The sequence below is a fragment of the Oenanthe melanoleuca genome, chromosome 3 (assembly GCF_029582105.1).
Source record: "Oenanthe melanoleuca isolate GR-GAL-2019-014 chromosome 3, OMel1.0, whole genome shotgun sequence".
Taxonomy (NCBI): Eukaryota; Metazoa; Chordata; class Aves; order Passeriformes; family Muscicapidae; genus Oenanthe; species Oenanthe melanoleuca.
In genome coordinates, this window is record NC_079336.1 from 98,792,074 (window position 1) to 98,820,052 (window position 27,979).

The window sequence follows — 27,979 nt, forward strand, 5'->3', positions numbered from 1 at the left end:
GGTTGGAAGAGATGCTGCCATCCATGTTTGGGACACCCAGACCCTGAAATGTTTGTCATTACTCAAAGGCCAGCACCAGAGAGGAGTGTGTGCACTGGATTTCTCAGGTAAGCCACAGCCTGTTTATTTAAATGATAAATGTAAAAGCAGTCCTTGTTGTGAGATGCTAATTCAATTCTCAGGTAAGCCACAGCCTGTTTATCTAAATGATTAATTTAAAAGCAGTCCTTGTGATGAAATGCTAATTCAAAGAGGTGTAAAATTGCAGCCAGTACCAGTTTTACATGGGAGCTTGCTGACTTGTGATAAAAATAGTGTGTGCAGTGAAGTCACTCGTGGGCCTTTGGTCACTCAGACAGTGATTGATTTTGGTGGTGTCTGGTAGATAACACCAAGTGTGCAGCTGGAATTCTGGTCACTGTCTATGGTGGTGTGAGAATTTTAAAGCAGGCAGGGTGGTGACTCAAAGCATATAAATGAGTTGGAAATGTCACCTCTGGGCTCATCCAGTTCTTCACATTTGCTAACAGTTGCCACATTTTTCACTGAGTTTACAGAAGAAGTAAATATGACAAACAGTTGTCTGCTGTCTCTCCCACTTGTCTTTCCCAGCTGGCTGCCCTAATCTGTCTCAGTTTTTAAGGGATAATTCCTGTGTGCAGGAATATCATCCATATGGTGGGGGCTTAAATACTTGTTTCATTATAAAAGGGCTTCACAATTCACTCTCCCTTATTCTGTTAAAAAAATTAAGAGATTACTTTTTCTGAACTATCCTCTACTTGATCTGATTTTTTTTTTCAATTAAACATAGCTTATTTCATATTCTGCTCTCCAGTGGTAAGAATTCATTAGGATGTAGATCACATTTGTAAGACAAGACTATATGAAAGAAGCTTGACTTCCACAAAGATAAATCTGTGGAACTCAGTCATGTTCCATTATCAGGAGAGGAGCCCTGGTGATCATCCAAGACCTGGAATTCAAATGTGAAATTGCTGACCCACTGTGGTGTGTAAACTCATTCTGAAAGGAGATTAAGGGCCAGAAGGAGGGAAAATGGATAAGGATGATTTAACTGGTATTGGATAGTCTGCATAGATGTCAGAAAACTTACTGTTAATATCCTTAATTGAACAAACATTCCTATGTTTGAAAATATTTTGTGGTTTGCACTTTTAACTCCAAGTAAATTCCTGTCCAAGTATGAATATTCTGGATCTTAGAACCCGTGTAAAGAATAAACTGGACAAATATTCTGTGGGCATAAATCTGTCAAAAGAGTCCTGAATGTCTTTTAAAGAGTAGCAACCACCCAGCATTACAGTGTTGCTTTAGGATCTGATCCTGACAATAATGCACACACTGCATTCCTAGCTGGCTTTAGTTGGAATTCTTGGCACAGACAGGGACAGAGCTGAGCAAATGGGCAGCTCCCTGCAGGATCAGGGGCTGTGCTGCCCTGGGTAGGGGATTTGCATTGTCTCCATAGCAGAGATTCCAAAATTAAGTTCAGATCACACCACTTGGAGCTCAAAGAAAGAAACCCAGAACTCCCAACCTTTTCTGGCAGTAGTTGATGCAGCAGCTGACTCTTTTCCCCCAGTTTTCTCTGCCCTCACTCCCTCTCTAAAACATCAGCTGGTGCCCATTTCTGAAAGCTGGATGCTTCTGGTACAGCCCTTCTCATGACACTGATTCCAGGAGGATAATTTCATTCCTGCAATGATTGGTTGTGCCCTCTGGTGGCTAATTTAACATTTATACCTTGGGATAATGTTTGGAGGGTATAGTCCATATTAGTGCATAAACCTCCTGTTTTGAGTGAATCAAGTTTAAATTGTTGTGTTGCTTGGGGATTTTTTAAATAAACTCAGTTTTGGTTTCTTGTCCTGTATTTTAACTTCATTTCTTCCTGCCTTATTCTGCTTCTTCTAGTTGGTCCTGTTCCTTCCTCCCTGATTCTTAAATTGCCCTTCTCCTTGACTTGCTCCTAGTAGAACTCAGTCACTAAGGTCTGTGAGAGCTTACTCAGCCCTAGGAGCTCTGCAGTAGCTCTGATGGAGTCATTTTTACCAGTGACTCTCCTTTTCTTCTTGAAGTCAGATGTGCCCAAGCCCAGAGTCCTTCACATCCTTCATTTCTCTGAGAAGCACATTCCCAGATCAGTGCTCCTGTTCAGTCTCTGCCCAGCTCTGCTTCCCCCAGCTCTGACTTTTCTGCAGTTAAAAAATCCAAGCAGGTGACCAGCTCCTCCTACACCCTATAAAGTTCAATTGTCTTATCACAAACTGCAATAATCATGACTTAGTTTTATAAACTTTTTTGAGTTTCAGGAGAGAAGTTTGTCTCCAAAACTTTGTTAGATGTGGTTGCATTTTTCATTATTTCATACACGTGCAAGGGTGCCTGGGTGCTGTTGAATTATGGATGATTTTCTCTTCTGGCTTTCCTTCCTCTCATTATCAGTACTGCTGTGTCTTTCCTGCAGTGAAAGTGGAGATAGCCAGCAGTTATTTTTAGCCTTAAAATTTTATACCATATTTATAGTTTCCTCGCCCTGCCTATGAACATTTCATACACTAGTAAATCTCTGCACCATTTCAAGCAAAGAAGCATCATCTGACCAGAAATACTTCAAATAAATGCAACATGAATTTAGAGTGCTTGAGCTTTATGAAATTGAATTTCATTGCCTTGTTTGATCCTATTTGCCTTGTACTTACACAGAGGAATGTTTTTTGTCTGCCTTTGGGAAAGATCTGAGCTCTTATTTCTTGAACTATTAGTTCAGGGGTTTTTTTGCTTCATTTCTAGTACAGCATTGGAAATTCAGTTTGCAATGAGGTTGTTGTGTTCATTACCTGTTATATTTCCAGCTAAAGCCTTTGCACCTTTAACACTCAGTATTGCTTCTGTACAGCTGATGGGAAATGTTTGGCATCTGTGGGGCTGGATGATAACCATGCCATTGTGTTCTGGGACTGGAAAAAGGGAGAAAAGCTGGCAACAACCAGGTAAGATACCCACAGTTTGAAATGTCCCCTCTGATTACTTTTTTCTGCACATCATCACCCACATTTTCCCTATGAACAAAGAAATAAAGCAGAGCTCTGCTCTGAAAGCAGGATGGTGTCTCAGAGCAACACACCCAGATTAAAACCTGGGGATGCACAGCCCAGTGTTGGGAATCACTGAACTATTTCTGTCAAGGGTTCCTTATTCTTTTTGTTGGGAGAGCCACATTGGCACTGTAGTTTGTTTCAGGCTTTTCAAGTGAAGTTTAATATTTTCTCCCAGTTTTATGTCCTGGCTCAGGGCAGAAGTCACCAGAGGTGTCATTTCGTTTATGGTTTGATGATGTGCTGGGTTCCATCAATAATCAGATCACTTTCTAAAAAGAAAAAAGAGTTCCTTATAATCTATATAGATACATATTTTCAAACACTGCTGCTCCTGCCTTTCTTCTGAGCCAGCTTTTTCTGGGTTATTTACACTTTCCATTGTCATCTGAAAGCTCAGCCAGTGACCCAACAGTGAAGAGTCCTTTGTGATTGCTTAGAGGGACCAGTGCTGGGCAGAGAATTGGATTAAAGTTGCATGGTTGCTAATTTATACTCAAATTTTGGACTGCAGCAATAGTCATTCAGTGTAGGAGAATCAAACTGTTTGAGACCCTGGTTTCTGTCCCAACCTTGGACAAAGCAAATGAGCCCCTGATCCCTAGGATTGAATTTCTGTGAGTGTGGATGCATGTACCAGAAAGGCAAGGAGAGAATCCCATATGCTCTCTGCAAGCATGAAATGTAGCATTGCTCAGTGGAAATTGTTAATATAGCTGCAAAAAAGTGCCTGTGAAAAGTAATTTACTGTAATTACTGTGTGGTGACATGTTGCAGAAGAAATGACATTTTCTGGTGGCAGCACTCTCTGTTAGTAGTGTCCCATTGCTGAAGAAATCAGTGTTTTACACCATGTGTGTGTACCACAATCTGTTAGCTACACAATGCCATCTCAGACATGCAGTTTATTAGGCAGTGAGGGTTTAAATCCTGTCTAAAATCTGTGCTGGAGGCTTTGCTTAGCAACAGCCCTGGCTGTGCTGTAAAACGTGACATTTCCCTGGGCTTTGCAATCCCAGTTCTGCTGTCCCCAGACAGATTGTGCTCGACTCTCAAGCAAAGAAATACTTTATATATTCCCATGCTGACCTTTAAGCTTTGAAAACAAGCTAATGATGAGCTGTGTCACTACCTGAGCATGGAGCACTTGGGTTCTTTTCACCATGTACCCAGTGGATCTGTTATTGCTAATCTGTTATCTGGAAAATGTGCAGGGTCCTCACAGAGAGTGGGAAAATGAATGCATCTTCTGAAATGTTCCAGTTGAAACCATTGTTTAGATTTTAGCAGTGCCTAAAGGCAAGTTCCCTGTTCTGGTGAGCACAGGAGGACACAGAGAGAGACAAAAGCCCTCATGTGGCCTTTGCACACAAGGATAAAAGAACATCTCCTTACAATCACATGGACCCATATAAACCTGAAAAATGGGTGTCCCTTCACCATGTACAGACACTCATCTTTATTCTGCAGTCATTTTTATTTTTTGTGAATGTTCTTTTTGCTTTATCTTTCTAGGCTGATTTATTTCAGCATGACTTCTCAGGGTTTCTGTTGCAACATTAAGAACGCTCTTATTTATTTGTTTAATTGTTTCAGAGGTAAATTATGCAGCTTGTTTCCTGTCCTGGCTCCTGTAGCTCCTGTCTAATTCCATTAAAATCCTTGCTGACTAAGTTGGAACCAAGCACCTCTGCACTGCAGGATGATGTGCTGCAGATGTCAGAGGTGGCCAGGACTGGTTTGCATCCAGACTGATGCACTAGAAGGAAATGCTGACCCTTAGAAGGGTTTCTGATTTTCCAGATCTGCTGAGCCTGTCAGGAAAAAGTGACTTAATCCTAGCACAAAAGCTGCAGATGTGCAGTGAAAAGCTCATGGTTCCTGCTCTGGGGCTTAATAAAACACTGACATAGATATAATTAATGTTATACACCTGGGAATATTTTTTGCTATGATAAGAGCCAAGCTTGTAAATTCCCATAAATACATCAACAAGCATAACTTTAATTACCCAAGAACTAAACCTGGAGGTGAATGTGCTGCTGAGTGAACTGCTTCCTACACTATAATTTTATAATTTTCTGATTTTATTTTCCATCTTTAAGCCCATAGATTAAACACTTCCTCATTTTTCCTGCCAGAGTATCTTTTAATATTTATTGAGTTCTCATCCATTTAAACACTTATGTTGACCTTTATGTCTTCTCTTAATTGCCTTGACCTTTGTTGGCTGCTCCTTTGTTATGACTTAAATGAACTGAAACTCAGTGGGAGAGGATTTTTATTCCCCACATGGTGTATGCTCAAATTCCTCCTGCCAGCTCCATGGTGCAAACTCACACAACTAAACCCTTGCAGAATATGAAATATGGCTCTCTACTTTTTTGTTGGATGGGGAAATTATTTATATAAATTATTTAATTAGTTTGAAATGTTAAGTCATCTCTTGCCAAGCTTTTAAAATGTCTACCTTTATTGCAGGGGCCATAAAGATAAAATATTTGTAGTGAAGTGTAATCCACATCATGTGGACAGACTAGTCACAGTTGGGATGAAGCACATCAAATTTTGGCAGCAAACAGGTATTGTAGTGAATATTTTATATTTTATTAACCTGAGGATTTGGGAATATTTTTAATACAGGAACATCATGTTCTCAGTTTAGGAATTTGTTTTATTTGTTAAGCACTTTCCACAGTTACCAAAATAGTAAAGGGGTGAAAACCCACCTCTGAATCAGCAAATGTCACAACATTCCTTCCTCCTTGGAAAGAATTTCCAGCTATTTGTGTTTCAATTCTAGTCATAATATTAAGGAGTTCTCCTAAGCAAGCATCCTTGGCTCCCAGAAAATCAGTTCTGATTGAGGATATTTTTTATTCAGGACTGGATTTTCACTCTTCCTGACTTTTTAGTTGTGTACACATGACACAAGTACTCAAGACAACTCCAAATTAGGTAATTTCAAGAGCTTCCTGCACTTCATACCATACTTTAGGTGTTCAAGTGTCTCAGGTGCTCTGTTTTTTTTAAATCTTCAGATTATTTTTGCAGTGATTACATAGACTTGCATTGCTGTTTGCCAAGTTCCATGGTGGCAATGTGCATTAAGCAGCATCTGACTCCAAGAATAGTCTCTTTGCAATAAAAAGGTGTATTCTAAATTCAGATTTGCTCAATGGGGTGTCATCTGTGAAGCCCACAAGGCCCCCAGTGCAGATGATATTTTGTAATTGCATGTGTATTTTTGTTCATGGGCCTTATGGCTGCCTCTGCTTCCTGAGCCAAAGCAGGGCTGTGGTGGTTTGCTTCTCTGACAGCCAGAGGAGCAGCAAACCCTGCCATTTATTCTGCCAGATGCTCAGGGTGCCAGGGGACAGCTGAACCCATCTCTGGCTCAAGAGAGAAGCAGCATGGCAGAGGCTGCTGTGGGCAAAACCCATCCTGGCAGAGTTGTTTTTGCAACTCTGTGTGCTGTTTGCTGTGCGCTGTGCGCTGAGTGATGTGTGCTCTGTGCTGTGTGCTGAGTGCTGTGTGTGTGTTGCGCTCTTGCAGGGGGAGGATTCACGGCGCGGCGGGGCGCGTTCGGCAGCGCGGGGAAACCCGAGACCATGCTGAGCGCCGCGTACGGCCGCGCCGAGGAGCTGCTCTTCTCGGGGGCTGCCACCGGGGACATCTACATCTGGAGGGACACGCTGCTGCTCAGGACGCTGAAGGCCCACGATGGACCTGTGTTTGCCATGCATGCCCTGGACAAGGTGCCTGTCTCCTTCCTTCACCCGGATTTCTGCTGCACTCATGGAGTTTAGAGGGTTTGGGATTCACATTGTTTGTGAGCACCCTGTTCTGTGTGCTGGTACCTGAGCTCTAAAAGTCAGAATTTATTTCTCACTCTGCCCAGGAGTGTCGTTTTCATGTTTGTGTAAACCACAGGAGAGTAAGGAATAACATCTGATCCCAGAAATATTACTGCGTTACCAGTTTCCAAAATGTGAAACGTGGTCTTTTGATAATATTATCACTGTGTCTTAGTCAAGACTTTAGATATCCAGAGGTTTGGGGTTTTGAGTTCTCCATTCCAGATATCAAAAGAATTCTCTTTCAGTTGCATCCCTAAATCTGCAAAATAAATTATGGCAAAATATTTGCATCTCCTAAGTGAGCTTAGGACAAAGGGCGATTTGAAGATAGTGTTGATAATGGAATATCCCTTTTGAGGTTATGGTTTCAACTGCAGAAGTAAAGGATGAGAGGAATGTTAGCCATTAACATTTTTATATATCAAGGTCAATTAAGATCCCTGTGGCTCAATCCTTTCTGGCCCTAATTGATTGTTCCCAGCTTTCCCATCATTTTTTCTGTTTGATCTTGGCACTGAACATCCTCTTCACTTAGATTTCTGTTGGTTAGTTATTTATGCTCTTTTGCATTCACTTGGCTGAGATAATCTACCCAGGGAATTAATGAAAGAATTGCTCCCTGATGCATTATTAGAACTTGGGTTGAAGCATCTGTTAAGTCAGTTGAATTTGGAATAACTTGAGAAGCTGTTGCTGCCAACTGCTACCTCTTATAAGGGTAAAATACATTTTTCCATTACTTATTTCCACATGCAGGCAAATGTCCTGGTCCAGAATTCCTGTTTACAGCAGTGTGTGCTCCATATGGTTACAAATCTTTATAACCCTAGAAAAGCAACTCTAAATCTTGTCCAGTTGAATTTTTCCCTCATAGATACAGGCTCCAGTATTTTTAGTTTGACACATGAATAAAAAGCAGGGGAGACTTTATTGTGCCTTTGGCCATGTCCTTTTGAATCTCCCCCATGAGTGCTGACATCTGTGTGTGCTCTCCTCCTGTGACTGTGCAGGGCTTTGTAACAGGTGGAAAAGATGGAATTGTGGCCCTTTGGGATGATATGTTTGAGAGGTGTCTGAAGACATATGCTATTAAAAGAGCAGCACTCTCTCCTAGTTCCAAAGGTATGGTTTTCAGTGTGTTTCAGTAGGGACTGTGTGCATGGAGGGTGGTGCAGTGGTATAAAAGGGTGGGACTGGGGTCAAACCTTATCAGAAGCCAAAGGGAACAGCAACACGGCACTAACTCTGCTGGAATGTTCTGGTTTGATCCATATGAGATGTATTTCATGTTTTCTTTCTGCTGTTCCCTCCTCTATTTCATGACATTGAGCTTTGTTTTCATTGGTGGAATGATTTTAAGGAGAAATGTGCCCAGCCTTCAGTTTGGCAGTTCCAAAGTCAACCCAGTTTTTTTGGCTGACCACGTTCCCTGTGGTGGGAGCAGGGACTGGTAAATTCCCCATTCCTCAGTGTGGAAGCCTGGAAAGGGATATTCACATTTTTGTAATCAGAGAAATGCTGAGGTGCTGGAACTCCTGAGCCCCTCAGACCCTGGCACTGTTAAAGCAATAGAATATCAGTCTTTGTATTGCCACTGCTACAGAGAAACTCCCCTCCCTGAATTAGTGAGGGATCCATGGATTATCTCCCAGTTTGATCAGGGATTTTGAACAGATTTTAATTATATATAAACTCCAAGTGATATGAAATTAAAAAAGAAAAAAAATCTTGCATTCTTCAGGTTTACTTTTAGAAGACAACCCCTCCATCCGAGCCATCAGCCTGGGGCATGGGCACATCCTGGTAGGAACTAAAAATGGAGAAATACTTGAAATTGATAAAAGTGGGCCTATGACTCTGCTAGTTCAGGTACTGTATGGACCTCCCATAGCAAACTTTCCTGTATTTTTACAGAAATGCTCTTTGGTGTTCTTTTTGCACTGAATTTTGATCACATGAAGTAATCCTTCAAATTTGTCTTGCCTGCATGACTGCCTTACTATCCAAGATGTGTGAGGCTGTGTTTTATAAAACACTGAACTCATTCACTAATGCAGATTGAGAGCAGCAAGAAATTATTTAACCTTGATATGCAGTGCTAGCAAACTGTATGCAAACTGAAGGAAAGCTGGAAAAAAACAGGAAGAGTGATTAACAAGTTGGAAAACTGAGAATCTGAAGCAAGATTAAAGCAAAGTATTATGTTGGGCAAACAAGGAGCTAAAAAAGGACATAAACTTTGAGGATTAGCCAATGTTAGGATTTGAGGTTAAAGTCCTGTTTGGGGTGTAACTGTTCCCTATTCATCTCAAGTTTGGAAAGGAGGATATTGGAAGAGCAGGAGTTCCAGCCAGTAATGGTGGAGGGGACTGTGGAAGAGTGTTTTAGACTTTTGTCAGGGGGACAGGGAAGATGTTCAGGTCTTTAGGAACGTGGGAAGCTTTGGAGAGAGGAGATGGTGAAGGCTTTATTTTCCTGGGCCAAGGCTGCCCCAGGTGCATTACTTCCTGTTGCTGGCATCTCTCCTGCAGGGCCACATGGAAGGAGAAGTGTGGGGGCTGGCAGCTCACCCCCTCCTGCCCGTGTGCGCCACCGTCAGCGACGACAAAACCCTGCGCATCTGGGAGCTGTCGGCGCAGCACCGCATGCTGGCAGTGAGGAAACTCAAAAAAGGTGACACTGCTCTGCCCTGGGCAGCCCTGGGGCAGCCAGGCACCCTCTGCTTCTGCAGCACTCCCTCTGCTTTTCTTGTCTGGGTAGGGAAAGGACACGGCCATTAGGAAACTGGGAGCAGGAAACGAATTGTCTTTGGCGTGTGTCGAGTCAGTGCAAGGGGAAGGAAGAGAAAGGACTGTAATCTGTTGTAATGAATAATAACAATGTGAACTTTCCCCCCAATTCAAGGGGGTGAGTTGGCCTCAGAATCACTTTCCTCCCTAGGAATACTTAACGTTGCTGATGCAAAAGAATTTCCTATAAAGACAAAAGTATAATTTCCTGAATGTTAAGCACAATCATCTTTTGCTGTCAGTGTGAGCTTTACCTGTTAAAACAACTTCTCTAAAATTCACATTTTTCCTGCCCCTCTCCTCTGTATAAAATTAGATAAGCTACATTGAAATGCTGCCTTCTCAAAATTACTCTTGTTTTATTAACTCGCTGATATCCTTCAGGAATTTAAAATTGTTCCTTTTCAGTGACAGATCTGGAGCACAGGAGCCTTTAACTGGCTAGGGGAAAACAGAGTTAAGTATTTTGGAGAGGTGAACTTGGGGATGGATGAGGATAGCTGTAGGAGAGAGTATGATCAGGAATAATGCTGAGGCACATTTACGCTGCCCTTAATGAGTCTTTGAATTTCCTTTCTGTATGTGTTTGGGTGGGGTTTTTTCTTTTATTTCTGTCACTGGCGTGTTTTTAGAATGTAGCTGAAAGGTGGTGTTTGCACATAAACCTGTTTCAAAAGGGACCATCCATCATAGCCCTCTGTAACACACCTGCTTCAAGAGACAGCAGATGTGTTTTCAGAGGACACGTTGATGTGCAACCCTCTCAGCTGCAGCTCAGTGATGTTTTTCTCAGCCCTTTGCCAGGCTCACTTCCCTGTGCTCCCGCAGGCGGGCGCTGCTGCGCCTTTTCTCCCGACGGGAAGGCGCTGGCGGTGGGGCTGAACGACGGCAGCTTCCTGGTGGTCAATGCCGACACGGTGGAGGACATGGTCTCCTTTCACCACAGGAAGGAGATGATCTCGGATATAAAGTTTTCACGAGGTACAGCCGGGTGATAAGGTGGAAGAGCAGTGTTAATCCCGTGGTTTGTTTCTCTTGTTAGACCACGTTGAATGTTCCAAAGGAAGACTGGCTCTGTGTGTGCTCTGTGATGAAATACTTTACAATTGCATGTGGCTGTGTGCTGCACTGCAACAGGCCCACCCCTGCCTGGTGAATTCACTACAGTGCTCAAAATCACACCAGGAGCAGTTAGAAGATTTACCCTTTAGTAACCTGGGTGTCTCCTCCTTTCAGAATCAGGAAAGTACCTGGCTGTGGCTTCCCACGATAACTTTGTGGATATTTACAACGTCCTTACCAGCAAAAGAGTTGGCATTTGCAAAGGTGCCTCCAGCTACATCACCCACATTGACTGGGACTCCAGAGGTGAGGTGCTGGCCAGAGATCCAGACTGGAAATGCCCATAAAATGGGATACCAGGAAACTGTTCCTCTCCAGTTGTAGAGATCAGCCACTGATGCAAATGCTTTTTCCCCATGGAGCACTGTACAGATCCAGTGCAATTCCATTTCTTGGTATCCAATTTCCTCTCCTTGCTGAGCTCTGCAAGAAGCTGGAGCCTGATGGTCCCAGCTAATTAAGTCCAGCAGGAGCCATAATGAGCTCATGGCAGTGAGCCTTCCCAGAGCAGATGTGATTTGTGTGGGACCACCTGTGTGCCTGAGCCCTGTCCCTGCTGTGTGCCAGCCCCAAGACTGGCACTGTGGTGTGAGCCAGTGGCAGCAGCCCCACAGCCTCTCCATGGGCACAGCAAACTCCCCAAGCCAGGACAGCTCAGAGTGGGGCTGCCTGTGCCACTGGGGCACTGCAGAAGGGACAGGAGCTGGCAAAGGTTGCACTCTTGGCAAAGCTGCCTTGTAAAATTATCGGGGAAATTAATGGCACATGCATTTATTTTTGACTGCCATTAGTGTGATGATGAAACACAAGCAAACTATTTCCTATCAGCAGAAACTTATTTGCTGTGCAACAGCAACTTCTTAAGGATATTGGATGGTATTTAAAATATTACTTATGCATTGAATCAGAGTATAAGGCCCTTACAAGAGTGATTTTAAGCATCTGTGTTACTTTGGCTATGAATAACCCTCTAGAGGATAATTTCTTAATTAACCCCCAGAAATCATTCAATCGAAAGAAAGTTCTTTATAGTCATAATAATTATTAAGGTTTGTAACAAACTCTCCTTTTGTGTCCAGGAAAGTTATTGCAAGTCAATTCTGGTGCCAAAGAACAACTATTTTTTGAAGCACCGAGGGGGAAAAGACATATTATAAGAATTGCTGAGGTATGAGTTGTGTACTGGATTATTTTTACTATGAACATTAATTTTAAGAATTGTCTTCAAATGGTGTATTTTTTGCTTTTACAATGCTGTATTTACAATGGTTAGAATTAGAATTATTTAGTAATTCCACAGTGCTTTTCCTAGCATTTGTAAATGGCAGAATGTGCAGATTTCTGCTTGTATCTCTAAATTTATTATTGCTGCCATTTGCCACGATCCCCTTGTCAAAGTCACGTGTTTTCTGTGTAACCAGTAGCATACAGCCTGTGAACCACCTTCACACAGCAGGACCTGCCTTTTTGAGGCTGATTATTTGTGACATGTAATTCTGCTGCAGAATTACTGATGTTTAGCACCTCAGAAAATCTTCAGGCAGATTTGTATCCAGAGCATGCTGTGCCTTGCAGAAACGGGAAAGTTTAAATTGATGAAGACGCACAGTTTGTATTAACGAGCTGCAGCAGCACAGTTTCTTAAGAACCAAAAAGACCCGCATGAAATCAGCGTGCATTTGGTACGTTCAGAGCAAGGAGCCTTGCCCTGGGGGATTGTGCTTGCAGATTGAGAAGATGGAGTGGGACACGTGGACGTGCGTGCTGGGCCCCACGTGTGAGGGGATCTGGCCCACGCACAGCGACGTCACCGTGGTCAACGCCGCCAGCCTGACCCGGGACCGCAGCCTGCTGGCCACGGGCGACGACTTCGGCTTCGTCAAGCTCTTCTCCTACCCCGTGAAGGTGGGTCTGGGGCCCAGGGCGGGCAGCAGGCCTGTGCTGGCTGCAGGGTGCCAGCTGGGCTCTGTGTGCGCAGGGCCAGCACGCCAGGTTCAAGAAGTACGTGGGGCACAGCGCCCAGGTGACCAACGTGCAGTGGCTGCACAACGACTCCGTGCTGCTCACCGTGGGCGGCGCCGACACCGCCCTCATGATCTGGACCAGGGAGTTCCTGGGCATCCAGGAGAGCAAGCTGGTGGACAGTGAGGAGTCAGACACTGATGCAGAGGAAGATGGAGGTAAAGAGCATTTCCTTCAGTCTTCCTTGCCTGAATCAGAGATTCACTCAGGGATTTAACCTGAAGCTTTGCTGTGCTGAATTGCATTGTAAGGACTCGTGCAGGTCTCCTTGTTCTCTGCTCTCCCACTGTGAAACAAGGGTGGATTGTTTGATTCTGTGTTTTGTTTTTCTAAGGTTATGATAGTGATGTTGCGAGAGAAAAGGCAATTGACTACACCACTAAGATCTATGCGGTGAGCATCCGAGAAATGGAAGGCACAAAACCCCATCAGCAGCTGAAGGAAGTTTCAGTGGAAGAGAGGTATGTCCCACAAAGGCTTTTGCTTCCAGGTGTGCCCCTTTCAGCTCTTTTCATTCTACTGAAATTAATCCTCAGAAGTAAAACAGGAATTTTAAAATTCACCAGATAACATTTAAGACGGTGTTCTCAGAGCACATGTTAATGTGATGGAGATAAACACATGCATATGACACATCTCTGAGCGTTGTCTTCTCTTCTGCTGTTCACATGGGCATTTACATTCTCTCCCAACCAGTGTGTGTCTGCAGCAGGGCACTTGTGACAGTGGTAAGCTTGTGAATATTTTGTGGTTAAGGCTTTGGGTGGTGCTTTATTGAAAGATTTTCGATCCCTTGCAGTTGTGTTGGGTTGTGACTTAAAGCTGGAATTTCCCGTGGCACACACCAGCCTTAGGCTGAAATATTCTGAAAAATTAGGGAAGGGAAATAGTGTTCGAGAGGAGAGCAGAGAAGAGAAGTAAGAGCTAAGAACTGAGGCTGAGTCCAGTGAAACACAGACCTAAAGGAGGGGGTGGTAAAATCTGATGGGACAGAGCAGGAGCATCTGTAAGCAGTAAATATATTCCCCCTCAATGTCTGGAGCAGTAAATCCCTATCTGTGAATGCATCTAGTCACTCAGCTCTGAACCCATTCTCTTGATAGAACATTTCCTTAGAAATTATCATTCTTTTATCAGGAATTTCCCTGCTCTTGCCCCCCACTGGGCACTGACACAAAGGACTGCAGTGGGTTAACCCACAGCAAGAATTTCAGCTTAGCTGTTCTGTTATTGCAAGAGACAAAATGGAGTTCATAATACTTCCTAATCTGATGTAGGCCCTGGAAAAAGAAGTTTCTGTCTTTAAAGTTCTCAAAGAATGCAGTGCTGAACATGATGAAGAGAAAGTAATTAATAATTTCTGCTCAGTTCATGTGCAGAACAGGAGAATTGGGTGTGAAATGTGGGGTGTGAACAATAAGAAGAAAAATTTTGCACCCATTTATTTTCATCACCATGTTTTAGCAGTACCATGTGGGAGGTGGATCAGTGATTTTAGCTATAGAATGTTGGACCATAAGAATATTTTTTTTCCTCACATAAAGAATTTGTTCCTCCATTTTTCTGCAAAAAGGCATAATGTATCATCTGATAAACATAAATGTTTGCAAATTGAGTTTAAAAAAGGAAAATTCTTATTTTACTTTGGGTGAATTGCTAAATTGTTACAGGAATAATAAGTGGCAGTGGTACAGATGTTTCACACCAGATAAATTCACTTTCCTTTCTTCAAGGGATTAATATAAATAGTAAGAATTTATAGTGAAATAATCATAAGCAGCAGCTGTATGGTAAAATGTCAGCACAGCTGTTTTCTGAGGGTGTTGTGAGTGGATAGGGCCTGAGGCTGTGAAAGGTGCTGGGGCTTGGGTGCTGTAAAATGGTATTAATGTGTTGGCTACTGCAGGGCTGCAATTCCTGATCACAGTGGGACAGTATGGGGACAATTCCTGCACAGTCTTGGCACTCCCAGTTGTGAGTGCCTCAGACTGAAGCTGACTTCTCTCAGAAGGTGTATGAAATATGGGGGAAGCTTTGTATCTGGGCCAAATTCCATCTTTTGAGAGAGCACAAAAGGATGCAGCAGCTGGAAAAGGTTCTGTCTGCCCATTACAAACTTCTGAAATCCCTGGGCTGGCTTTTCCTTGCACCTCCAGGGTCTGAAGGGACAGTTGATAATCCAGGTGGAGACTCTGCCAGTACTGAGGTGTCTGTGTTGGGAGAAATCCTAAATATTCAGGGAAATCTAAGGCCCAGGTCAGCAGGTCTTGAAATCTCTGTGCATGGGGCTGAGTGAAGAGGCAACAAGGGATTCTGCAGGCAGCTCCCAGAGCTTTAGATTTTCTGCCAAAGGCACAGCTGGAGCAGGTTTGAAGAGGGGAACCCAGAGGATGTGTTCCCTTCTCTTCCAGGCAGGGATGTGGGGAAACCTGGTAGGCTTTTGAAAAGGAAATTTTTTCTGGAAGAAATATTCCAGATCTTTCCCTTAGTGATTGTGATATATGTCTGTCTGGAGACCCCAGTGGTTGTGCACTTAATGGCTTTTGTGCAGTGAGTACTCTGGCACTGGAAACTCTGCCACTTACTGTCCATGTGTTGAAAAACTATGGGACAAGCTGGAAGAAACTGTTGTGAGCAAATTCCAGGACCTGGAGAACTGCTGGCCCACTGCAGCATGTACTGAGGGTCTTGGAGTGTCCCCTTTGCTGTATTTTCATTGTGGCTTTGAGAAAGGAAAAACTGTGATGGTGTACTGAGAAGAAACCCATAATTAAGCAAGTTTAAATTAAGGAAAGGTAAAAAAAAAAGAGAAAAAGCAGATTTCTGGCTTAAGCAAGAAGTAGGAATAGCTGGGGCTGCTTCTGTGAGCTACTCCTTGAGGGCAATGACTTGGAGCTCACTGGGGTTTTTTTTTTTTAATGTATTATTATGTATTATTAAATGTGAGCTGTGCTGGGGCACTCAGGGACTGTGCTGTGCTGGGAAAGGGCTGGGTTTGAGCTGGGGACACCTGTGAGCTGTGCTGGGTTTGAGCTGGGGACACCTGTGAGTTGTGCTGGGTTTGAGCTGGGGACACCTGTGAGCTGTGCTGGGGCACTCAGGGACTGTGCTGTGCTGGGAAAGGGCTGGGTTTGAGCTGGGGACACCTGTGAGCTGTGCTGGGGCACTCAGGGACTGTGCTGAGCTGGGAAAGGGCTGGGTTTGAGCTGGGACCATTTAAAGCAAGAATTGCTGTGATGCCAAGTAACAGGAGCTTGCTGATGGCTGCATTTGTTACTAATCTCAAAGGCAAAGACCTGTTTGCATTTGGCCTCCTGCTAACCCCTAACACACCCCCTGCTCTGCAGCTCTCCTTTAGCTCAGTTTGCATGACTCCACATGAACCTGGAGGTGGGAACTCCCTCAAAGCAGGTGGAATGTGTGGAAAACAATAAGCAGCATTAGCATGTTGGTCTGGTTTTCTGTTTTCTTGGCATCCTGGCTTGTCTCCCTCTCCATGAATTGCCCACCTCAGAGCCTGGTCTCCATCATGGTGTTTGCCTCATGTGCAGTTACATGTCCTGATAAAGATGAAAAGTTAAAGAAGTCGGATTTTCTCTCTTCAAATGTTACTCTTGGAATTATGGATTTCTTTAAACCAACGTGAGCTAACTTATATAAGCTTCCAAAAGAGCCCCCACCATCCTTGCACCATGAAATGAATTGTTGGACATGTGGTTCCAGCCTTGGCTCCTGCACCTTTGCACACACGTCTGTGGGTGCAGTGCAAGAGCTTTGAGTGTGAATCTGTGTTGTACTCATGTGTAGGTGGGGACTATTCAAATGTATCTGGAGAAACTCATCCTTGGGGTGGAGAAAATAACTTTGGGCTTATTCCTGCAGAAAGCCCCTCTGTGAGAATGAGGAGCATCTTTGGAGTATTCACTTCTACTTCCTCAGCAGCATGATGTCAAGTTAATGCCCCCTGAATGCATGTGACAGGCTGCTGGTTTCATCCCAGCTGGCCCCAAGGCTGTTCACATTGTGACTGGTGTTTGTCAGTCCCTGCCAAGCACTGAAATGAGAGTCCCACTGCTCCCACAGGTCAGCCCAGAGCTGCCTCACAGGGCCTCTCTGTCCCTGTGACACTTGGGGGTGGCACTGGGGGTTCCCAGCACTTGTGTCTGAGCCTGGGAGCTCTGTGCACTCGGGGTGATGTGCAGTACTCAGCTTTCCTCAGGGCTGATGGAAAAAGACATTTCTTGTGTTTTGTCATGCAGAGGGAGGATCTGCCATCTGTGATTGGTTCAGTGGTTTTATTTACACAACACAGCTTCCAACGTGCAGGAAATAACAAAACGAGGAGAAGGCTCTGTTCCTGCAGTGTGTCCAGGGTGTGAGGGGCAGCAGGGGCAGCCTGGAGCTGTTCAGGGAGCACCTTCCCAAGGGGTTGAGGACAAACACCCTCAGGTTTCACTGCAGTGAGTGCCCTCCTTAGGAATTGCTGTCGTTTCCCTGGGCACTGAGCTGGGGTGAGCTGGGAATGCAGTGCCCAGCTGCCCTGACAGGCTGTGACAGCAGCTGGCCCCACCATATGTCCTGCACCACTTTCTGATTTATTTCTTAATTTTAAATAGTGCATCAGCATACACGTGCAGTTATAAATATTGCAGCCATGTAAGGCTTTTTCAGTCCTTTAAAAACATAATTTACCAGTGATGTTTCTCTCTAGTTCTGTTTGACTTTTGCTTTTATCTGCTGTATTTGAGAGTAGGGTATTTTCATGGTGAATCCTGTTCTTTTTGTTGTCTTATGGTAGCTGCGAAGTGTTAAGAAGAAGTAACAGCAGGAAAAGTTGTATGTAAAACTCCTATATATGTTGGGATGGGAAAATCCAAGGGTTTAGAATTTTAAAAATCTTTTAATACCTTCTCTGGGAAGGGATTAAAAAAAGCTCAAGGAGTTTTGCAGCAGTTTGGGGCACTTGGGAGTCCCCTCCTGTCACTGGTGAAGAGCACCTTTAAAAGCTGTTTTTGCATGTTTTCTGAAATGAACAGTGTATTTTTTAAACCTTGGATTTTTGCTCTGTTGCCCAGCCCAACCCTCACCTCTCCTTGAAGTTTACTTTCTCTCCTCAGGAGCAGTCCTGCCCATGTTTGTGTAGATCCCTGTCCAGTTTGCAGCTGTGTAAATCCACGTGTGTCTCCCTTTTGGGCTCGAAGCTTTTCCCTCCCCATTGCTGCTGGCTCAGCCTGTCAGCTGCAGGGCACTCCTGTCCATCTGTCCCTGCTCCAGACCTTGCTGGTCCCTTTCATGTGATGCTGTGTCTGGAGTTCCATGCTGTTCCCATTGGCCTTGGAGCAGAATGTTTGTGCTCTGCCCAGTTTATTCCTGCTGCAGTCAGCATCTCCAGCCAGACAGCAATTCTGGCCTGTGCCCTGGAAACAGGAGTTGGTTATATCCCCCTCCCATAGAATTTATCATAACAGCTTTTGATCTGCCTTTTCTTTTGACCTTTATTTTCCATCTAAACAGGTGTAGCTTTTTTCCCCTCATAGTTTGGCCCATTTCTCTAAGATCACATCTCTTTCCTCCCTCAAGGTGCTTTTCTCTTCCAAAATCCCGTTCCCTCTTCCCCCAGCCCAGCTCTTGTTGTGTCCATGTGTTGTTCTCCATCCTGGTGCTGCCTGTTGACCCCAGCCCTGGTTTGGGTTTCTCTCCCCTGTGGCTGGAGGGAATGTCCACTCCCATCTTTTCACACTCCTGCACGAAGGTGTTGCTGAGGTTTTGTCCGTGTGGATCTGGACTCCTGCCCCTGACTGACAGCTGAGTGTCCTCCTGTGAGAGCATCCTCGAGATTGCCATGAGTAACAGGAATCTTCTGCTGTGTCCACAGTACCCAGAGAGCTGAGACCCTCTAAGTGTGACTGTGTCTTGTCTTTCTGGAGCTCCTCCGTGCCATCGTGTAATCTGAGCAGTTGGTTTTGAGTTGCTGCAAAGAAACCATTAATGCTTGTGTTATGTTTTAACTTGCTTTCCTTTGGAGGCAGGGAATTGTCAAGTAAGTACTGCTGGGGAGCCCAGGCAGCCTGGATTGCTGGGAATGTGCCTTGCAGGTTGCTCAGGGCCAGCAGGGCACAGGGATGTCGTTTGCTGCAGTGCAAAGTCCTTGTCTTGCAGTGTCATCTTCTGTATCTAAGCAAACTAGGTGTAGTCACAGGCTTGGTAAAAGTGAAATGACTTCTTAAAATGTTTCAAATGTGCTGCTTTCCATTTGTTTTATGAAGGTGGTGTGAGGCAGTGAATGCACACGTGTGTATATATACATGGCCATGTATATATGAATGCACACATCTGTGTTTGTGAGTAGGTATCTATAAAAGTATCTCTGTGTGTGTGGCTCCAGATTAAACCTCATGCTTACAATCTGGTGACTATCAAGCATGTCACAGTGGTAGTGTTCTCTTGCTTTCATGGAGTATTTTGGCTTGCTCTTATCATAAACTGTGTTATTCTTAGGTAAAGAAATGTAGAAATGATCCAGTTTGAAATAACACTAAAACAGAAAAAGCATACAAGAAAACAATTCTTTTCCTAAGTGCCAGTTCAGAGGCCCTCATAAATCTGGGCTGAAATAATGGATTTATTTTGTAAGACAATTAAGTTTTCTAATGACTTCCTCTGCCCCTTCCCTGCCGGTGACAGCACCGTGCTCGGTCCTGCTCCACCAGGGTCACCCTGGGGGACTGGAGTGACCTCTTCTGAGGGAATAAAGGTCCTTGTCCCTGAGGACAAGGCAGCACAGGCTGTCCTGGCAGTGACTTGGCCTCCCCACAGCAACTGTGAGCTGGGCTGGAGAACAACCATCCATTGTGAGCAATCCCAGCAGTGCCTGGGGACTGTCAGCTTCCTCCAGCAGCCCTGTCAGGCTCCTGGAAATCACCCAGCCCTGGAATCCCATTCTGCTCCAGTGCAGTGTGCAGGAAGCTGGGATGTAGCTTCCCTGTGGCTCCAGCCTGCAGGATCCTCAGCTCTGAGTGTGCCAGGGATGCCAGGTGTGACATGTCTGGCTCTGTGCACTCTTTGGTTTCTGTTTTAGTTGGTGCTGGCATGCTTGGATAGCATGTGTTGTGCCCAGGAATGACTGCTGTGCTCTGAAAGTGCTTGTGCATGAGTCTCGTGCTCAGAAGTGACTCCTAAACTCTATTAAGTTTCTTGCTTGGCTTTACTTGCTGCTTCCAAGGGGATCAAGGTAACTCTCTCACTCTCTCTGTGTCACCTGTTGCTGTGCTCCTTGTCCTTGCTGTGCTGGGACCTGGGTTAGGCTGGTTACCTTGGCTCTGCTCTGTCTCAGAGCTCAGGCTGTCCTTGCTCATCCCCACGGGGCTCTGTCCTGCCTTTAACACCTTCCATGAAAAATCCAGCCCCAGAGAAAGCAGCTCCCTGTACACAAAAGGGATTTCATTCTTCTCCAGTTAATTTTTACCAAAATGGGAATTACTGGTAGTTACAGTCTCAGGACAGGAGCAAATTTTACAGCACGTGGAATGTAAAAGCAAGGTCACATTTTTCTGGAATCAAGCTTTGGGAATGCTTTCCAAGTGCTCCCCTTAGCTCTGTCCCTCTTTTCCCAGCAGGATCAAGAGCAGCAGCAGAGGTTATCTGGCCTTACAGACCATTTGCACACATCAGATTTTGTCTCAACCTCTGTTCTGAATTTGTCTCTTTAGCTACTTTTAGCAACTATAATTATATAAAAAGGCTTTGCTGGCCTCAGTCGCCCAGATTTCCTTGGATGAATGATTTGTGCATTTAAATTCAACCATTTTATCTTTAATATGATTTTGAGATTTTGTTGAGGCTATATCAAGGTTTTGGGATGGGGTTTCTCAGAAGAAGCAAGGTTGGGCAAGGTCACCTGCCAGCTGCAGAAATTACTTCAGATCATTTCTGAAAGCACCAATTTACATAATTTCATATTCAAGGATTTTTCCATGGATTTAAATCATTATGGTTTGGGGTCCTTTGATTGGTGTAAGGTTGTTTGTTCTGCCACTCATCCACAAAGTCTACATCAATGTTTCTGCTCTTCTTGTCAAAAAATGCAGGATTTTAATCAGTTTATTGTGCAACTCTGAAAAAAGCTCATACAGACATTTGCTGCTCACACATGCTATGGTTTTGAAGGTTGTGTTTTAATTTCAAACATATTGATTGTCTCCTTTTTTAAATGTTCTTTTCAGGCCACCCGTGAGCAGAGCTGCTCCTCAGCCTGAGAAGCTGCAGAAGAACAACGTCAACAAAAAAAAGAAACTGGTTGAGGTCAGGATTAATGCCTTTAAATTTCTTTAAAAGTAATGTGCTGGGTGAAATGCATCCCTGTTTTGTCTCTCAGTGAAGGGCAGGTACAGTCACTGTGCATTCCCCGCTCAGTCCCAAGGGAAATACATCCAGAACCAGCACTTTGGCCCAGGAAAAATCCTGTGTGGGATTTTGAGTGATGGAATTTGCTCCTTGACTTTGGAACTTCCCTTTCTCCCCAACAACTTCCAGAACAAGGAATATTCTGTGACCTGTGTGGACAATTTGCAGCACTTGGTCTGTGGCTAATTGGGGTTGTTCCCAGTGAGCTGTGATTGTGTTTGGGACAGTCATTAAATGAGGCTTCAGGGCACCAAGGCAGCTCCAACAACAATCCATTAACCATCCTGGGTTCCTGGAGGAGATTTCCTTGGCAGCTGCTCTTTGTAAGCTGCAATTACACCTCTGATTAATGTCTTAATTACAGAGTTACTTGTTGTCTGCCCTGGCTGGCTTTAAGGTCAGAATCTCAGAATTTAGTCTGTGGAAATGTGGTTGTTTATGAGACTGATTTTTTTGAAAATTCTGCAAGTATCTTCTTTAAAATATCTGATACCCTATATAAATACTAAAGTGTGATGGGAAGAGCAATAGAATCACACCAGTTCTGTCAGTTGTATCTGTTTGGAATGGAAATTTACAGAACCAGGGCATTTATAGCCCTCTGAATAATTAAAAAAGAAAATACTGGAAGTGCAGTGCTTTAGCTGACCAATTAAAGGCTGCTGATAGCCTCTGATAATGTTATGCCTCAATGAATGGGCACAGTGGGGATAACTAATTATTGTTTTGTTATTCCATTGCCTCTACAAGGTATTTGTAGTTACATAATTTATAATTGTCCTTAAGTGGTCCAGACTCTGAAACCTGCTTGTTTCTTCTTTGCCTTTGTTTCCTGGAGCAGGAGCTGGCTCTAGAGCACGTGTTTGGATACAGAGGCTTTGACTGTCGCAACAACCTCCATTACCTGAACGATGGTGCTGACATCATTTTCCACACAGCTGCAGCAGGCATTGTCCAAAACCTCTCCACTGGTAAGTCCACTTGAAACAACACTGGGAGATGAAATTGCTCTATAAGGAAAATACTTTTGATCAGATGTCTGAACTTTTTAAGATTCCCATGACTTTCCCACTTTTGCATCTTGATAAATGGCACAAACCCCTGCAGGTGGCCTTTGGGGACTCCAGTGCTAGCACTGTGGGCTGGGACACAGGGATGGCCCCATCTGTCCTTTCTGGGCTCGTTCCCTTGGCAGGGCTTTGCCTCCACTTCACTTCCCCACTCAGTGCCTCGGTTCACTGGGATTTCACTGGGAAGCCTGGGCTTTGCACTGGCAGTTTTGGTGTTTCTTGCAGTCATGGTGGCTGTGGGCTGATCCCTGCATGTATGAGTAATTTCCCAAATACTGCTTTTGTATCCACCTCTGTGCTGATGGCTGTGTCCACAGTGCATTTGGGAATGGTGCCTGGGAATGAGAGCAGGGCAGCCATGGGCAGCCTTTGTGGCCCCCCAGCTGTACCAAGCTGCTCCTGTGGTGGCTCTTCCCTCTCCCTGTGGTGACTGAAATCCTGTCTGGATGCCCTTAGGTAGCCAGAGCTTCTACCTGGAGCACACTGATGACATCCTGTGCCTGACAGTGAACCAGCACCCCAAGTACAAGAACGTGGTGGCCACCAGCCAGATCGGTACGTGCCCCCCAGCAAAGCCTTCCTCACACTTCAGGGCAGTGGTTTATTCATCTGGGCCTTGTCTGTGGGGGAATTTCACTTGTTTGATTTGCAAGAAGTAATCAAGCTCCAGAGTTCTCTTACTTTCAATTCCATCTCTGATTGTGAGTGATTGGATTTTAGAGTTAATTGTAGTGTAATCATATTTCAGAAGGCAGGCTTTGATAAACTGCCTAATCATCTCAATAATCTGATTTATGGAGTTCTTTCCTTCCTGTGTCCAAGGCACTGTGTAGCAGTGAGAGTACAGAGAGCATCATTTCCTCTGCAGGAATACAGGAGCTGTACAGAAAAGGCCAGAGACAGAGAGAGATCTCAGCAGAAGTTAGGACACATACCAGGGGACAGTGGAGAGTCCCTGTGTATCTGTGTGAATGCATGTGTTTATTATTTACATGGAGAGTCCTGCTGGATTCCCTGGTACCTTCTGCTGCAGTAAATATTGCATGGGGAATGCAGGGTGAGCTGCCCAAGCCTTGAAAAGGATCTGCTGCTTCTCAGCCTAATGCTGGAATAATTAACTTTATGGAGGAGAGTGGGGTCAGAACATCTCAGCCCATTCCAGCAGGACAGTGGAATCCATAACCTGAGGACAGGAGTCACTGAACAGGGGACAGGGAGTGGCAGTGATGAGTACAGTGACAAACACAAACCCTCTGCTGCCTGTCCTGAGCACGGGCACTGCACTGGGATGTGGAGGGAGCACCCAAAGCTGCTCTTGTGCCAGAGCTGTGCAAAACACAGATTTCTGTGACAGGGAAAAGGATAGAGGCCGTTTCCTAGACCTCAGGAGATCAGTGCTCCTGAGTTTGATTGATACTTTGCACAACTAGAGATTCACTTCACTTTTGGTTTAGAATAATAATTTTTAGAACCTGCATGCCTTTAACATTTCTTTTAAATGCCATTTTTAAAACTTAAAAGTACTAAATATTGTTGCAATATTTGTGTATAAAAGCCAATATACCCAAAAAAGTTCAACAATATTCCTGCTTATTTGTTTTGTTGATTTAATCCATATCCATTTCCAAGTTTTTAATTTTGTTTTCCTTCTGGTGCTGATGCTGGCACTGCAGCACGAGCCACATGACTTATTTCACCTATTGTTTTCCCTTGGTGCTTCCTCATTTGCCATTGCTCTCACAATGCAGGTGACATGACAGAATTCCCAGGTAAGGCTGATTTGTTTGTGAGTTTAGCAGAGTCCTGTACGAGTTCCATGTTGCCTCGTTGTATCTGTGTGAACCATGGATACAAGTGAAACATCTGCAGGCAATTTCTTTTGCATGAGGCTCTTCATGAATGTTATGTTGTTCTTTTAGAACTTGTCTGACTTCATGGGTTACAATGATTCCCCCTGTGTTTTGCGAGCTAGTTTGATTTATCTTTGTTTCCCACTAGTGCTAATCTTCAAACAAATCCAACCCCCCCAACTACTGTCTGTTCAGGTTAAATGTTCTTGAAAAATGCCTGGTTTGCACTGCAGCCTTCCAGAGTTAATTCTCTGTTGATGCCTCTCTCTGCCCACAGGTACAACCCCCACAATTCACATATGGGATGCCATGAGCAAGCAAACCCTTTCCATGCTGCGCTGCTTCCACACCAAAGGCGTCAATTACGTGAACTTCAGTGCCACTGGCAAGCTGCTGGTGTCAGTGGGAGTCGACCCAGAGCACACCATCACTGTCTGGAGGTGGCAGGAAGGTAAAAACCAGCCTGACAGAGCTGTGCACAGTGATTGCCTTTGCCTTTCAAGCCTTTGGGCTTCTGTGTCCTCACTCTGAGCATCCCAGTTAATCACTGAAAGATGGCAAAGGGCTACAAGCTATGAACAGGAAGATAGGTTTTAAACACCTATTGTAAGTGGAAATGAAGGAAAGAATGATGCTTAATGTAAAATTACATGGAATTAAGGAAAAGTATTCCTTTTCTTTCCTAAAACACTTCAAGTACTGTGATGGAGATGGGCCTTTGGGAAGTAATTTCCAGAAAAGAATTATCTTTGGAAATGGTGGAGGGGAGAGGAAAAGTGCCTTCGCTCATTAGAGTGTTCCTGTGTATTTATCATTGGATGATAGCCAACATTTCTGTGTTATTTCACTGACCCAGGAGAGACAGACTGTGCTATGAAGGCCACAAATCTGCATTTTCTAAATCTGTGGGGGGCCTTGGGAGTTGCATTGAGATGTTTGATACACTAAATAGTGTTGGGATTTGCAGCTTTCAGCATCTGGGACACAGATCTCTAATCCAGTTCCAGCTCAATGTATTTGATAAAATCATATCAGAGCTTCACTTCTCAGGTAAATTCAGCTTTGTTTTTATCCTTTCCTCATGAAACCAGGGGCTAAAGTAGCCAGCAGGGGAGGGCACCTGGAGAGGATCTTTGTTGTGGAGTTCCGCCCGGACTCCGACACTCAGTTCGTGTCCGTGGGGGTCAAGCACATGAAGTTCTGGACCTTGGCTGGCAGCGCTCTGCTCTACAAGAAAGGAGTCATTGGTTCCATGGAAGATGCCAAAATGCAAACCATGCTCTCTGTTGCCTTTGGAGCAGTGAGTTCACATTTCTTGCTACAGGATTTTACATTACCTTGGCATTAAACCAGCCAGGGTCGGTTTCCTTTGCTGAAATCCAACCCCGTGCTTGTTAGTAAACGTGGATTTAAAACCTGTGCACCTCGGGACCCTTCCCTGAGTTTCCTGACCACAATTGTGTGAATGTCTTCTACTAAGTTCTGTGTACACCTGCTGCACTGCTTTTTTGTTTTGTTTTGTTTTGTTTTTTACATTGGTGGTTATTTTTCTGTTTAACTTAAACTCTGATCTGTTATATCGTATATCATTTTCTCTGCTAATGGCATTTGGTGACACATGCCAGTGATGCCCCCAGTGGTGACACTCCAGTGTGGTCATTAAGGACTTTTAAATGTAATTAGCAGAATTTCACTTGCAGCTGAACAGAAATGCCGAGGTGTCTGTTGTGTCAGAGCTTGCTGCTGTCTGTTGCAGAACAACCTCACGTTCACTGGTGCCATCAATGGAGATGTGTACGTGTGGAAGGATCATTTCCTGGTCAGGCTGGTGGCCAAGGCTCACACCGGACCGGTGTTCACCATGTACACCACTCTGCGTGATGGGCTCATCGTTACTGGAGGGAAGGAGAGGCCGTGAGTCACAGGACCTTCCTAAGTGCCCGACTTCTGTCTCTTGAGCTTTTTGTTGTCATTATTTACCCAGCACCCCAGAGATAAACAGTCTGTGCTGCAGCAGTTGGATTCTCAGTTTAGCATAACCTGCCCAGGTGGCTCAGTAAGTGAAGGACTAAAGGGGGACACTTGAGAGTCGCAGTGGTAAATGTTGCGTAGCAGGGACACGCTGAACCTCTCTGGGATTGATCCAAACACCTGGATAAGCTCTAATTGCCTGAGCTCCTGCCATAAGTGAGTTCTCTTCATTTGTTAGCTCTGTCAGACTACAGACAACCTCTCCCAGTGGAGATGCTGCGGGTCTCGGGATTAGCACAAGAAACAGAGATTTAAGTGGCCAGAGAACAGTTTGGTTTGTACAAATTATGGTGCTGTTTAAAACACGAAGTGTGAAAGCATTTAACTTTTTACTATTTGCTTGCCATTGCACCATGGCGCGGTATCTCGATACAGAGTGGAGGGCGGGTCAATGCATGCTGTGTGGTTTAGGCAGGAGAGCCTGGTGGGATTCCCAGTAACAGCAGGTGTCCTTTGCAGCACGAAGGAGGGGGGAGCAGTGAAGCTGTGGGACCAGGAGATGAAGCGGTGCCGAGCGTTCCAGCTGGAGACCGGGCAGCTCATCGAGTGCGTGCGCTCCGTGTGCCGTGGCAAGGTGAGGGTGTGGGCACGGCCAGCTCTGCTGAGCTGCTGCTGCAGAGGGCAGGGCCCACGGGGAGCTGCTGGCACTGGGAGTTATACTGGGAGTCACTGGCACTGGGAGTTATACTGGGAGTCACTGGGAGTTACTGGCACTAGGAGTTTGGGTAGAGTGGAACACACTAGGAATAACAGAGTCATGTCACTTGCTGCAGTCACTCTTGTGTTTAGATTGTGAATGAGAAAGGAGCAGTGATGCTGCACAGGATGGGACCTGTCCAGCTCCAGGAATGGTCTCCATTTTTTTTTTGCCCAGGAGTCTGACACAGTCCTTGATAACAGCACCACTGAGGAATGTTGGTTTATATTTCCAATAGAGTAGCCATTAACCAGTTACAAACTAAATCTGTTTATGCTTTTGTCAAGGAAGCTCTGGCAGGTTAAACCATGGCAGTTACTGTTACACTGACCACCTCTCTCCACTCCTTTTCTTTGGCTACAAACAGGGGAAAATCTTAGTGGGAACCAAAGACGGAGAAATCCTTGAAGTAGGAGAAAAAAATGCTGCTTCCAACTTGTTAATTGACTGTCACATGGAAGGGGAAATCTGGGGCTTGGCAACTCACCCCTCCAAAGACATATTTATCTCTGCAAGCAACGATGGAACAGCCAGGATCTGGGACCTGTCAGACAAAGTGAGTACCCTGAACATAAATGTGTGTGACTAGAAATGAACATTTTATCCAGACATTTTTCCAGCTGTGCCTATGAGCAGCCCTGGAATGAGAGCTGGGTTCTGCCTCTGTCCTGAGCAAGTTTTGGTCCTATTTGGACCTATTTGGTCCTGGCTGTCCCACAGGCAGCACTCCTAGAGGAATGCAGGGATTCACCAGCACACCTGCCCATGGAGTGCCTCTTGTTGGGCATTGCTTATTTTGATGGAAATCTGCAGGCTGGGGGATCAAGAAGCATTGTTATTCCACATTGCCAGTCTGGGTGACACAGACTGTGCTGTCACACACACAGCCCATCATTCCACCTTCCTGGCAGGCACAGCTCCCTCCTCTTCAGAGCTCTCCTTTGGAACTCTGCATGCTGCCTCAGGGATTTTTCCAAGTCAAATTGGCTATCAACAACCATCTTTAAAAACAA

The 27,979-nt window shown here is 44.7% G+C and overlaps 1 protein-coding gene across 2 annotated transcripts in view; it reads left to right on the forward strand.

The window, feature by feature from the left end:
* Positions 1-27,979, forward strand: part of EML6 (EMAP like 6) — an 86,792-nt gene that overhangs the window by 49,326 nt on the left and 9,487 nt on the right. Inside the window, exons 15-36 of one of the 2 annotated variants that reach the window (XM_056488036.1) lie at positions 2-107; positions 2,924-3,017; positions 5,604-5,704; positions 6,678-6,880; positions 7,993-8,104; positions 8,724-8,851; positions 9,514-9,655; positions 10,600-10,752; positions 11,008-11,139; positions 11,973-12,061; positions 12,622-12,798; positions 12,872-13,073; positions 13,250-13,376; positions 21,138-21,216; positions 22,160-22,289; positions 22,845-22,943; positions 24,137-24,157; positions 24,516-24,689; positions 25,330-25,538; positions 25,995-26,152; positions 26,729-26,843; positions 27,334-27,522. In XM_056488036.1, coding sequence (XP_056344011.1) covers positions 2-107; positions 2,924-3,017; positions 5,604-5,704; positions 6,678-6,880; positions 7,993-8,104; positions 8,724-8,851; positions 9,514-9,655; positions 10,600-10,752; positions 11,008-11,139; positions 11,973-12,061; positions 12,622-12,798; positions 12,872-13,073; positions 13,250-13,376; positions 21,138-21,216; positions 22,160-22,289; positions 22,845-22,943; positions 24,137-24,157; positions 24,516-24,689; positions 25,330-25,538; positions 25,995-26,152; positions 26,729-26,843; positions 27,334-27,522 — 2,940 coding nt within the window. The remainder of the gene's footprint in view (position 1; positions 108-2,923; positions 3,018-5,603; positions 5,705-6,677; positions 6,881-7,992; positions 8,105-8,723; positions 8,852-9,513; positions 9,656-10,599; positions 10,753-11,007; positions 11,140-11,972; positions 12,062-12,621; positions 12,799-12,871; positions 13,074-13,249; positions 13,377-21,137; positions 21,217-22,159; positions 22,290-22,844; positions 22,944-24,136; positions 24,158-24,515; positions 24,690-25,329; positions 25,539-25,994; positions 26,153-26,728; positions 26,844-27,333; positions 27,523-27,979) is intronic. The other variant, XM_056488037.1, reaches the window with a different exon arrangement.